Genomic DNA, 14,437 nt, shown 5'->3' on the forward strand with positions numbered 1-14,437 from the left:
CCTGTACGGTCTCAGCGCCATGCTGAGAACTTGTCAGACGCGGTGGAACGCTTCTGTTCCTGGGAATGGGCTGCCTGCTGCAGTCTTCTTCCCTTTCCTCTATCCCTGGGCAGATATGATCTTATAGGGACGAGAGGACTGAGGCTGAAAAGACGGTGTCTTTTTCTGCAGAGATGTGACTTAGGGTAAAAAACGGTGGATTTTCCAGCAGTTGCCGTGACCACCAGGTCCGATGGACCGACCCCAAACAAGTCCTCTTCCTTTATACGGCCATACTGTGCCGTTTGGAATCTGCATCACCTGACCACTGTCGTGTCCATAACATCTTCTGGCAGTTATGGACATCGCGTTTATTCATGATGCCAGAGTGCAAATATCCCTCTGTGCATCTCGCATATATAGAAATGCTCTATAGTCAATAAAATACTGTCCCTGTCAAGGGTATCAATATTTTTAGTCAGGGAATCCGACCAAGCCACCCTAGCTCTGCACATCCAGGCTGAGGCGATCGCTGGCCGCAGTATAACACCAGTATGTGTGTATATACTTTTTATTATATTTTCCAGCCTTGTCAGCTGGTCCTTGAGGACGGCCCTATCTATAGACGGTACCGCCACTTGTTTTGATAAGCGTGTGAGCGCCTTATCCACCTTAAGGGGTGTTTCCCAACGCGCCCTAACTTCTGGCGGGAAAGGGTATACCGCCCATAATTTTCTATCGGGGGGAACCCACGCATCATCACACACTTTATTTAATTTATCTGATTCAGGAAAAACTATGGTAGTTTTTTCACATCCCACATAATACCCTCTTTTGTGGTACTTGTAGTATCAGAAATACGTAACACCTCCTTCATTGCCTTTAACGTGTGGCCCTAATAAGGAATACGTTTGTTTATTCACCGTCGACACTGGATTCAGTGTCCCTGTCTGTGTCTGTGTCGACCGACTAAAGTAAACGGGCGTTTTAAAACCCTTGACGGTGTTTTTGAGACGTCTGGACCGTACTAATTGTTTGTCGGCCGTCTCATGTCGTCAACCGACCTTGCAGCGTGTTGACATTATCACGTAATTTCCTAAATAAGCCATCCATTCCGGTGTCGACTCCCTAGAGAGTGACATCACCATTACAGGCAATTGCTCCGCCTCCTCACCAACATCGTCCTCCTACCTGTCGACACACACGTACCGACACACAGCACACACACAGGGAATGCTCTGATAGAGGACAGGACCCACTAGCCCTTTGGAGAGACAGAGGGAGAGTTTGCCAGCACACACCAAAAACGCTATAATTATATAGGGACAACCTTATATAAGTGTTTTCCCTTATAGCATCTTAATATATATATAAGCATATCGCCAAATTAGTGCCCCCCCTCTCTGTTTTAACCCTGTTTCTGTAGTGCAGTGCAGGGGAGAGCCTGGGAGCCTTCCCTCCAGCCTTTCTGTGAGGGAAAATGGCGCTGTGTGCTGAGGAGATAGGCCCCGCCCCTTTTTCGGCGGCCTCGTCTCCCGCTCTTAACGGATTCTGGCAGGGGTTAAATATCTCCATATAGCCTCCGGAGGCTATATGTGAGGTATTTTTAGCCAAAATAGGTATTCATTTGCCTCCCAGGGCGCCCCCCTCCCAGCGCCCTGCACCCTCAGTGACTGCCGTGTGAAGTGTGCTGAGAGGAAAATGGCGCACAGCTGCAGTGCTGTGCGCTACCTTTAGAAGACTGAGGAGTCTTCTGCCGCCGATTCTGGACCTCTTCTTACTTCAGCATCTGCAAGGGGGCCGGCGGCAAGGCTCCGGTGACCATCCAGGCTGTACCTGTGATCGTCCCTCTGGAGCTGATGTCCAGTAGCCAAGAAGCCAATCCATCCTGCACGCAGGTGAGTTCACTTCTTCTCCCCTAAGTCCCTCGTTGCAGTGATCCTGTTGCCAGCAGGACTCACTGTAAAATAAAAAACCTAAGCTAAACTTTCCTAAGCAGCTCTTTAGGAGAGCCACCTAGATTGCACCCTTCTCGGCCGGGCACAAAAATCTAACTGGCTTGGAGGAGGGTCATAGGGGGAGGAGCCAGTGCACACCACCTGATCCTAAAGCTTTACTTTTTGTGCCCTGTCTCCTGCGGAGCCGCTATTCCCCATGGTCCTTTCAGGAACCCCAGCATCCACTAGGACGATAGAGAAAACTGGTTAAACAGTCAAACACAGCCTGATATGGCAGATAACAAAGCGAGGAATATCACACAGTGCAATTCAAATTGGAAAGCGTCATACAAAAATATATAGATGGTTTATAACACATTTTATGATAGTTGGCACCATGCATTTGTATTCAGGTCACTGGATGTTGGGAAGGTAATACCCCTAAGTGTCCACTATGTGACAGTCTTTGCTATGTCTATTACTGCGAGGTCTAAGGTGGTGGTACCCTTTATCTATAAAGGCAGGCAGTACAATTTTGACTTTATAATCCGGGTATTACCCAGAAGGTGACCGCTAAACCCCCTTGGTTCAACTCACTAAAGAATATTGGCATGCATGAGCTGTCCCAGAAACAGAATTTGAATTATAAGTCAGAAGGTGAAAGCAGAGGTAATCCCTGTAAGAAGTCCTGTTATACAGTACAGTTTATTAACAATTATGCTTGTATAAGGATTACAGTTCCCTGGTGAGTACACCCTCAGTGTGTCAGCTCAAATAATGGCAGTTCAACTATAATCCAAGAGCCATACAAGGAAACAGCAGGATTATATTAGCAGCACGGTGCAGTCACATTAAAAGATGCAAGCGTGAAGCAGGCAGTGGGTGATTGTAACCAACAAGCAAGGATGCAGTTTAAGCACTAGATGGGCAGCCAACATGCAAGAAGTAGTGGCAGGAGGCAAGCGGTAGTAGCATTCACTGACAGAAAACTCTGTTACTAATCAGAGCGGTTGTTAATGGATGCAGTGTAAGTTGCAAAAGTTCAACCCATGCAGTCCCTGAGTCGAGCAAGTACGCTTCCTATAGCTCCAACTAACCGTAGTGTTCCCTGCAGTTTCAGACTATGACAAGGGTCTCTGTGTAAATTCTGCAGGCATGACTGACAGGTCACTTTGGGGTGTTAGGCTGCGGGACGTTTTAACTTAATGGACCCCACCAGTCTCCGTAAGCTTCTCTGAAGCGTTTGAGAGTCTCTGACTGGCTATGGTGATCTTACAACGAGTACTGGCTGGCAAGTAATCAGTCACTGACTAAAGGTGGGTACACACTAATAGATATATCTGCAGATCAATTGCTCTGCAGATATATCTATGGACGGATCGGGCAGTGTGCTGTGCATACACACTACCCGATCCGTCGGGGACTGACGTCATGAACTGGGCGGGCGTGTACACACGCCCGCCCAGTTCAGCTGTCAATCACCGCCGGCCGCCGCAGCATGTGTACGGGCGGTCAGCCGACCGCCCTGTACACACACAGCGACGCGCCAATATATCGGTAGATATATTGGTTGTCGGCTGTGCTGAGCGGCCGACGCGATACGTCTGTGAACGACGGAGTTCACAGACGTATCGGCCGTACACACTGGCCGACGGACCCACGATATATCGGCCGTTCAAGAGAACGGCCGATATATCGACCAGTATGTACGGGCCTTAACCCTCAGCTACCGGTATAAATCCCTTTGCCAGAAGTGAAAATGCAGTGCAGGTGTAAGTTGCTAACCCGGCTCACAGGGGATCGAATACAGGCATGCTTTCCCTGCTTATTAAAATCTGGCAGTAGCTCACTTAACTTCAGCAATGAAGACGGGGTTCACGCTCCCTGGCTCTTTTTCCGCGGCTTGTCCTCGATGCAGTACTGCTCCCCGGGCCTGTCACAGATCGGGACTTTAGGGAGCTTCACCGCGGGGCTCGTCCATTCTGGCACTCCTGTCCATCAGCGCGATCCCTCTGGCGCGGTCCGGTATCCGTTCAGATGGTCGACCATGTTATGGTCGACAGTCATTAGGTCGACCACTATTGGTCGACATTGACATGGTCGACATGGACACATGGTCGACACATGAAAATGGCCGCCACATGAAAAGGTCGACATGAGTTTTTTAACTTTTTTCTTTTGGGGAACTTTTCCATACTTTACGATCCACGTGGACTACGATTGGAACGGTAATCTGTGCCGAGCGAAGCGAAGGCACCATGCGAGGGGACGCGGTGCACTAATTGGGGTTCCCAGTCACTTTACGCAAAAAACGACACCAAAAATAGTTAAAAAACGCATGTCGACCTTTTCATGTGTCGACCTTTCATGTGTCGACCATTTTCATGTGTCGACCATGTGTCCATGTCGACCATGTCAATGTCGACCAATAGTGGTCGACCTAATGACTGTCGACCATAACATGGTCGACCATTCATACCGGAACCGCGCGGTCCGCGGTCTCTCAGCACTCTCTGTCCGTGCCGTCTCCTCAGCATCACCTCAGCGCAGCATCACTCTCCACGTTGTTACCTCAGAGCAACACTCCTCACAGCCTCTCTCTCCCTGTCACCTCAGGAGACTCTGCAGCAATCACCTCAGGAGGTAACCCTGCCTCCTACTCTTCCCGCTCTGCACCACCCAATCAGCAGCTTCGATTTCTCCTGCTCTGCAGGTCTGCACCTGGGTCACAAGTTGCTGTCCTTTGGTTGCTGGCATTGCCATTGTTAACCCTTTCAGCTGCACTGTGCTGGCTAGTGAGAAGTAAGGGTTCCTTTTAGGGAAAATTTAGGTTGTCTTCAGTATATGGGTGATGGCACCTATATAGCCACATATATCCCCATAAATCCAAGTTAATAGGATATCCATGTCAGAGTGTCACAGATGGCCTTCCCCCACTAAATACATGCGTGTCCTCACGTAAGATTTTCAAAGGCAAGAATTCTGAGAAACCGTTCGTCAAATACACACTCAAGTCTTGAATGTGGCAGAGCAATATTGAGCATAAACAATATACTCAAGGTAAGTATATACTTATCACATTATATACATATATGCAGAACAGCGGTTGATAAAACATTTCATAATATTTCAATCGCGGTACCTTAGAGGTAACGTACCTCTTGTACTGCATTCTGGCCTCTTAAGAACTGGGGACAACACCCCTTCGGCCTGATCAGGTACAATACAAAGCGTATCATCACATTTAGTGGGTACCTCTACCCTTGGTCTTGAGGCTATTGGTTTCATGGAGCTCGGAGTTGCACTACCCATAAATAATAAGAGCTCTATGGGGTCATGAAATGGAATACCCCCGGGGTCCTCCGCACCTGTGCCAGAGGTGAGTTTTCCTCTATTGCCGTTATTTCAACGGTGCAGAGCTTCACTTGGTCAGAGGAACAGTAGTCAAATGTCCAACTAGTCTTTGGATTTGGTAGGTATATAGTCCATCAGCTGGAACTCAGACAATCATGTAAGGAACATCTTCCCACATAGCATCTAATTTACTGGACCGGTGATTTCCCCTTTTCCAAACTTTGGTGGTCATTCCGAGTTGTTCGCTCGTTGCCGATTTTTGCTATATTGCGATTAGTCGCTTACTGCGCATGCGCAAGGTTCGCAGAGCGCATGCGGTTAGTTATTTTACACAAAAGTTAGGTATTTTACTCACGGCATAACGAGGATTTTTTATCGTTCTGGTGATCGTAGTGTGATTGACAGGAAGTGGGTGTTTCTGGGCGGAAACTGGGCGTTTTCTGGGCGTGTGTGAAAAAACGCTGGCGTTTATGGAAAAAACGCGGGAGTGTCTGAAGAAACGGGGGAGTGTCTGGGCGAACGCTGGGTGTGTTTGTGTCATCAAACCAGGAACGAAACTGACTGAACTGATCGCAATGGCTGAGTAAGTCTGGAGCTACTCAGAAACTGCTAAGAAATTTCTATTTGCAATTCTGCGAATCTTTTGTTCGCAATTCTGCTAAGCTAAGATACACTCCCAGAGGGAAACGGCTTAGCGTGTGCAATGCTGCTAAAAGCAGCTAGCGAGCGAACAACTCGGAATGAGGGCCTTTATCTCCGATCTTGAGAGGCATTGGCCGGGCATCAGAGTTATAGATTTTCTCCTGACGGCGATGCACCGTTTCCATCCGTTGTTCAACCAGTTGCGGAGCAGTTTCTATCCGGTACTGATGTTCTTTGCACCCAGTCAGTCCGCACGGTGTCAGGCTCATCCACCAGCTCTAAGTCTTTTGGGAGTTTGCCCTGTCTCCCGTACATTAGGTAGAATGGAGTGAATCCCATGGAGCAGTGCTCCGTATTGTTATAGAGGTAAGTCAGTTCCGGAAGGTTAGGCCACTGGTTACGTTTTTCTGCTGAAAGACTTCGGAGCATTCCAATTACAGTCTGGTTGGCTCTCTTGCATAGGCCATTCCCCTGCGGGTGATAGGCCGTAGTCCGCACCTTTTTACAACCGTATAGGGTACAGAGTTCTTGGAATCACTGGGACTCGAATGCGCGGCCTTGGACAGTGAGAACTTTGTCAGGGTAACCGTAGGGGCGGACGAAATGCAGTTTAGCCGTTGTTTTTGCTGTCAAGTCGCATGCTGGTACCACCACCAAGAATTTGCTGAAGTGATCGGTGATGGTCAGGGCATACTGGAACCCAGTGGAGCTTTGCTCAAGTTTCACATAGTCTAAAGCAACAAGTTCAAGTGGGCAAGAGCTCGATATCAGATGTAGAGGATCTTTCTGGGACCCGTCAGCTGGTCTTTTCAAATTACATATCCTGCAATCACGACACCACTTGACGATATCAGATCTCATCCCAACCCAAAAGAATCTCTGTCGGAGTACCGCCTCCATTTTCTGGGTCCCGAAGTGCCCCGACTGGCTGTGATAGGCGTTAAGCAACATATCAGCTTGCTGTCTGGGTAATACAATTTGAGAGATGGGCTGGTGGGTACCGGGATCAAGGCTGGTGCGGACGACAAGGCCCTGTCGTAGGCTGATTTGGTCTTGGTGGCATAACAGTTTGATCAGTTCCAGGTAGGCAGCGGCTCTCTGGGACTTAGTTTGATTGCTTTTGCTGTGGATGAGGCCCATTGGGTCTTGTAACACATTAATCGCTTACTGTACTAGTTGCCAGTCGAACAGAAGACTATTCGGCTAAGCATTTTCGAAGGTGAGGTCGGTAGTGGTGGTCACAGGATCGGAGGTAACTATCGGCTTTCTTTTCCTAGGAGATTTGAACACAGGGGTCACAATATCTTCAGACCAATCCCTTTCCTTTTCTGCGACATCAGTGGTTGTGAGGCAAGACAAGGCATCAGCATTTCCATTGGACTTGCCACTCTGGTACAACACTGTATATCTGAAGTTGCTCCAGCGCTCCAAGATGGGCGGAGGACAAATACGCCAATGGATTGTTGTCCATGACAATCACGAAGGGTGTAGCTGTTAGATAATTCTTGAACTTTTCGGTGACGGCCCAGATGAGGGCAAGGAGCTCCAGTTTAAAGGTGCTGTAGTTTTTGCTGTATCTTTCGGTCTTCCTTAGACCCTGGCTGGTATACGCTATGACTCTCTCACGTCCGTCTTGTATTTAGGAGAGGACAGCTCTCAGTCCCTGGGGGCTGGCATCTGTATAGACCGGGAAAGGCTTCTCATAGTCCAGATATGCAAGAAGTGGGGCCTCCGTTGGTGCCGACTTCAACCATTCAAAAGCATTCTGCTGCTCCTCTGCCCATGCGACTAGGGCAGTACCTTGCCTCTCTTGACCTGACTTGCCTCGTAGTAACTCATGAAGTGGTGCTGCCACATTGGCGAAATGTTGGCTGAAGCGTCGATAATATCCCACGAAGCCAAGAAAGCTGCAGACATCTTTCACTGTCTTGGGTACAGGACAGACCCGCACCACCCGTATCTTTTTCCGGATCAGGTTTCACCCCATCAGAGCTAACTATGTGGCCCAGATATTGCACAGTTAGTTTCAGAAGATAGCACTTGGACGGCTTTAACTTTAGACCACATTTCGTCAATTGGATGAAGACTTCCTCCAGATGTTTAAAGTGCTTGTCGTAGGACTTCGAGAATATGATGACATCGTCAAGATACAACAGGACCATCTCGAAGTTCCTGTGCCCCAAACAATGTTCCATAACTCGTTGGAAGGTGGCAGGAGCATTGCAGAGCCCGAATGGCATGCGGTCAAACTCGAACAGACCCATGGGGGTCATGAACGCGGCCTTTTCCCTGTCTTTTGTGGCCATTGGAATATCCCAGTATCCGCTCGTCAGATCAAGAGTTGAGAAGTACTGAGCTGACTTTAGCGTTGTTAACGATTCCTCTATCAGGGGCAATGTATAAGCATCTTTTTGCGTCACCGCATTCAGTTTTCGGTAGTTGATGCAGAATCTGAGGCTGCCATCTTTTTTCTGCACAATCACTAATGGTGCTGCCCATGGACTATGGCTCTCACGTATCACACCAGCTTCCTTCATGTTATGTATCATATTTCTCACCGGCTGGTACATGGCCGGTGGTAGAGGCCTGTGTCTCTCTTTAACTGGCAGATTAGTTCCAGTAGGGATGTGGTGTTGGACTCCCTTAGCCTTCCCGAAGTCTGATGGGTGCTGACTAAAGGCTTCGGCACTCCTGCGCACAATCTGAAGTATGCCCTCACCCTGACTCTCTGACGTATCTGAGCCACCAATCTGTACTTCACTCCACCATGGAGCCTCACCAGTGGTCATACTGGTCTGTCCAGCTACCGCTCCCTCGGGAATCTTGAGTAGAGCCTCACCAAGGACATCTTGAAAGTCTACTACAATTACTCTAGCCACCGGACAGTGTTGAAACAATCGGACTGGATAGCTATGTGGGTTTAATATCCGGACAGGTACTTTCCCACGTGTCACTTTATCTAGTGTTCGTGCCACCGCAAACTGTTGCTGTCCATTGAAGTGACAGGGTTCCAGGATTGCCTCATAATCTCACCCCCCCAGGGCCGATCTGGGTTTTGCACCACACTACTTGCTCAGAATTTGGTCGCAAGATGACGTGTTGGCGATCAGTGATGCTTGCCTTTCCAACTTCTGTTTGTATTGGTGAATCTCTTTTACCCCTCAAGCAACCTGACTGTCTGCTGTAGAGTCTTCCGCTCCATCGGGGCCGCAGACCGCATTTGCAGTTTAAGAGCCTCCCTGAATGCATCCGGACAGTTCATCAACATGTTCATCCCTAAGATGACCGGAGGTAAATATTCATTGTACGTAGTGGTGACCAAGCACCCTTGTCGCTCCATGTTAGCCTTGCCGATAGTAAGGTCAGCCTCCCAATAGCCGCAGAACTTAATTTGCTGTCCATTACTGGCCAGTAGGTGTGACCAGGGTAATGGTGGGCTTACTATTTCAGATTCATCCCAGTGTCTCTAAAACTCTGCAAGTTGGATCATCGTCACCTGTGAGCCTGTGTCCAGAAGAGCAGCTACCTCCACTCCGTTAACTTGAATTTTGAGGTGGGGACACTCTCCGACATACCGAGGCCACCACCCTGGCTTTGATGGACCTACTAATGTATCTCCTCCCGAGGGTTGGTCCCTCGCCTCGGGGTCGAGTTGTTCAAAGGATCATTGGGACACTGTCTCTCATTGTGTGCCCACTCTGTTTACACCATCTGCATATAGGTCCTCCTTGAGCATCAAATTGATCTGTGGGGCATCGCCCCGATTCGTGTGGCACATCCCACTGCTGTCGTCCTTTTCCGCCTCGATCCTGGTGCCATTCCTTGCGTTTAGCTTCAGCCTGTTCCAACTATATTTCTTTTAGCTCTTTTATCATCTCGTGGACAACACTGGTGAATGCCCCCACTTGGTCTTGACCCACTTGTAACTTGCATGGCGGTTCCTCTGAAGACAAAGGGTTCAGCCATTGGACTTAATTGTGAATCTCTGTACCTTCCACTCTCAAGTGGCTCCGACACAGTTCCATACTCGACATCTGTATTTTGATTAAAGCCTAAAATGTCCATCATTGCCTCCTTGAACTCTGAAAAAGTGCAAACAGGGTTTTGACGCCTCCACATCCGCAACTGGGCTCTTGTTGCTTCCCCTATAGCTCCTTCTATGAGTAAATTTATCATGGTCTCATCTGCTTCCTCAGCCTCTTTTGGATCTCTGGCTTGTATTGCCCTCATGGCTTCTTGTAGTTCCAGTGCAAACTCTCGCAGGGACTCATGTGGTTGTTGCTTCCTGGCAAACAGACAACCTTTTAACTCTGCAATTGTCTGTTTGAAGATACCGGGCAACTTATTCAAGATGCCGTCAGTTGTCATTTGCTCCTCGTCAGACCAAGATCTTACTTCTTGTAATGCTGCGCCTTTTAATTGTCCAATGACAACCTCCACTTTTGTTCCTCGTTAAGCCTGAACATAGATCTTAATTTTTCTTTACATTCTTTAAAAGGACTCGTGCCAGTTATCTTAGTATCTCCCGTGTATATGGGAAGCCATGGGGCCCCAAAATAATAAGGCATCGTTATCGGTGCAGCCTGTGATGACGCAGCTGGTGGTGACCGGCCTGGTGAAGCGGGTAACCTCCTTCGGACTGTAGTTGATGCAGGCGTCTGAGGTTCCTCTAGTTCCGACAACCTGAATCCTGTTCGTGGACGCCAAGATGTAACAGGAGATAGGTAATTACCGGTGAAGTTGATGCCGGCTGCAATTGTTGGTAGCTGTTCTGTTCCCTTGAGTTGGAGCCTCTTGTTTTAGCCCGGAACTCACTGTTGGAACCCTAGGCAGAGGAATGGAGAAAACCCCAGCAAACCTCTCAAAGAGTCACTACACATGTGGATAGTGCCTAAAAGTTTATTTTTACTGCATACGAAGATAATCACTGCTATATGAAATAACTGGTTAAACAGTCAAACACAACCTGATATGGCAGATAACAAAGCGAGGAATATCACACAGTGCAATTCAAATTGGAAAGCATCATACAAAAATATATAAATGGTTTATAACACATTTTATGATAGTTGGCACCATGCATTAGTATTCAGTTCACTGTACGTTGGGAAGGTAATAACCCTAAGTGTCCACTAGGTGGCAGTCTTTGCTATGTCTATTACTGCGAGGTCTAAGGTGGTGGCAGGGGCGTAGCCAGAACTTTGTGGGCCCCATAGCAACATTTTCAAGGGGCCCCTCTCCTAATGATGCCTCACTGCAGCAGTTTTAATTTTATGCCCTATAATAGTGCCCTAGTTCATTTTCTGAATCATAGTAGTGCTCTAGTTAATGTTATCCCCTATTAATGTTATCCACATTAATCAACACAGTATCCCCAATTCACATTATGACATACAGTGTTCCCAGTTTATATTATAAGACATTACAGTGCCCCCTGTTCAAATAATGCCAAACCATAGTGACTCCACTTCATATGGTACCACATTAGTGACCCAGTTTATACTATGACCCAGATTTATCAAGCCTTGGAGAGTGATAAGTTGCATGGTGCTAAAGTACCAACCAATCAGCTCCTATTTGTTATTTTTCAAATACAGCATGTAACATGGCAGTTAGGAGCTGGTTAGTTGGTACTTTATCACCGTGCAATTTATCACTCTCCAAGGCTTCTGGGCTTATGTAACATAATGCCCTCCAGTTCATTTTATACCACATTACAATCAGTAAGTACAGGGGCATACCTAGATGTATTGCAGGCCTCAAGGCAAAAGTATGTAAGGGTCCCTTTGTACCACCCAGTGATGAAAAATGTATATGGCACATTACTGTGACAGGAAAGGTGGGCCCCTCTCAGCTCTGGGCCCCATAGCAGCTGCACTCCCTGCACCTATGGTAGCTACACCCTTGGGTGGTGGCACCCTATATCTATAAAGGCAGGCAGTACAATTTTGAGCCATACAGGGAAACAGCAGGATTATATTAGCAGCACAGTGCAGAGTCACATTAAAAGATGCAAGCGTGAAGCAGGCAGTGGGTGATTGTAACCAACAAGCAAGGATGCTGTGCAAGCAGTAGATGGGCAGCCAACATGCAAGAAGTAGTGGCAGGCGGCAAGCGGTGAAAGCATTCACTGACAGAAAACTCTGTTACTAATCAGAGCGGTTATTAATGGAAGCAGTGTAAGTAGCAAAAGTTCAACCCGTGCAGTCCCTGAGTCGAGCAAGTACGCGTCCTATAGCTCCACAACTCTATGGTGATCTCACAACGAGTACTGGCTGGCAAGTAATCAGTCACTGACTTACCCTCAGCTACCGGTATAAATCCCTTTGCCAGAAGTGAAGATGCAGTGCAGGTGTAAGTTGCTAACCCAACTCACAGGGGATCGAATACAGACGTGCTTCCCCTGCTTAATAAAATCTGGCAGTAGCTCACTTAACTTCAGCAATGAAGACGGGGTTCACGCTCCCTGGCTCTTCTTCCGTAGCTTGTCCTCTGTGCTGTACTGCTCCCTGAGCCTGTCACAGATCGGGACTTTAGGCAGCTTCACCATGGGGCTCGTCCGTTCTGGCACTCCTGTCACTCCATCAGCGCGATCCCTCCGGCGCAGTCCTCAGTCTCTCAGCACCCTCTGTCCGTGCCGTCTCCTCAGCATCACCTCAGCGCAGCATCACTCTCCGCTTTGTTACCTCAGAGCACCACTCATCACAGCGTCTCTCTCCCTGTCACCTCAGGAGACTCTGCAGCAATCACTTCAGGAGGTAACCCCGCCTCCTATTCTTCCCGCTCTGCACCACCCAATTAGCAGCTTCGATTCCTCCTGCTCTGCAGGTCTGCACCTGGGTCCTAGTGCTCCACAAGGTGCTGTCCTTTGGTTGCTGGCATTGCCTAGCAACCTAGGCAATGGGAAGCTGTTAACCCTTTCAGCTGGCTAGTGAGAAGTTAGGGTTCCTTTTAGGGAAAATTTAGGTGTCTCACCCAGGTTGTCTCCAGTATATGGGTGATGGCACCTACATAGCCACATATATCCCCATAAATCAAAGTTAATAAGTTATCCATGTCAGAGTGTCACAGATGGCCTTCCCAGCATTGAGGTATTGGGCATTGTGTGTGCAAAGTCCTTTAGTAGCCTTCCTCACTGTATCCTCAACTAAATGTAATGTACATTTAATATTAACTGCCAGTTACATGTTTCTTCATTGTTGATTATGCTAATGACAGAAGCTGCAATATTGTCTTACTAGTTACTTAAATAAAAGTAATAATTATAATTATGACAAGAGATATACTCTATTCTTTCTCAATGCAGCACTAACACTACAAATGGGACATTTATATTTACAAATGGATGGGAAGACGTGGTAAACCCTACTCTGGCTATCAACAATTGCTGCACATTTTACAATAATACGTTGTGCACCGCTCTGTAGGTCTGTAACCAGTTGGCTGCCTTTGAACTGTGACCATCATTCATCAGAGTGGTAGACCAGCCCCAAGAAATCTGCATCAGGAATTACTGGCAACTGATAAACCAAATATAGGAGCGCTGCTGAGAGATCAGCCTCAGCCATATGAACTGTAATCAATGTTTTAAAGTGTCTTGCACACAGAAAAACATTCACATCACTTATTTATAATGTAATGTAAATTTATTATTGTAACAGTGCATCAATAGATATTCAGTTTTCAACTTTTGACTTTGTTGTATTTTATGACCTCCACCTCTTGGCATGGATTTTACAAATAAATATCTTATAATATTACAATTTCTAATATTCTATGCTAAGTTTAATTGAGAGCATGAAGCCTTATTTTCTGACTGTTATACTCGACATACCATGTTTCAGTCATCTCAAAGCAACTGCAAACCCTACTTGGTTATGTTTACATATTCCCATAAAACTGATAATGTAATGATGTATGAAGCATCTTCCTCTATGTATGGATCGTCAATAATTGTGTAATGGTTATTGTTGTTATACTTATTTGTGTTTGCTATTAAAACTAATAAAATAACTCAATAAAAAAAAAAAACTGATAATGTCACTATGCAACAAAGTAGAATATAAACCTCCTTAGGGAGAAAATAGTACTGCAAAATATGTGTGTCATATATTAATATATCATTGTTAATAATAGAAATCAAATAACCTAGAAAATTAACATTATGTACAGTAGGCGAATACATATTGTGTCACATATAATTAATTCATAAAAAAATGTATTTGAATAAATGTATTATTGAGTAAATAGCTAAAGCTACCCAGCATAAAAGCCAAGTCTGGTTGAACCTTATAAGAAGAAAACACCATGATAAGTAAATATACAAGAAGGATAACAAAAGTATATATTTATACATAAACTGTATTAAAACTGTTAAAAAATTATTTATAGCCCTAAATAAATGTCTTTTTTAATATATAACTGTACTGTTATATATATATTTTCCAAGCATTAATATGTTATACCCAGTCTGTTTGGGAACTTTATCACTATTTGTGTGAGACCACTAGAGCCGGTGAGAGGGT

The 14,437-nt window shown here is 46.5% G+C and overlaps 1 protein-coding gene across 1 annotated transcript in view; it reads left to right on the forward strand.

The window, feature by feature from the left end:
• LOC134934569 (sodium/nucleoside cotransporter 2-like) overlaps positions 1-14,237 on the forward strand; it is a 176,247-nt gene extending 162,010 nt beyond the window's left edge. Inside the window, exon 16 of the mRNA XM_063929981.1 lies at positions 13,219-14,237. Coding sequence (XP_063786051.1) covers positions 13,219-13,339 — 121 coding nt within the window. The 3' untranslated portion in view covers positions 13,340-14,237. The remainder of the gene's footprint in view (positions 1-13,218) is intronic.
• The last annotated feature ends 200 nt before the right edge of the window (positions 14,238-14,437 follow it).

The sequence above is a fragment of the Pseudophryne corroboree genome, chromosome 6 (genome assembly GCF_028390025.1).
Source record: "Pseudophryne corroboree isolate aPseCor3 chromosome 6, aPseCor3.hap2, whole genome shotgun sequence".
Lineage (NCBI taxonomy): Eukaryota > Metazoa > Chordata > Amphibia > Anura > Myobatrachidae > Pseudophryne > Pseudophryne corroboree.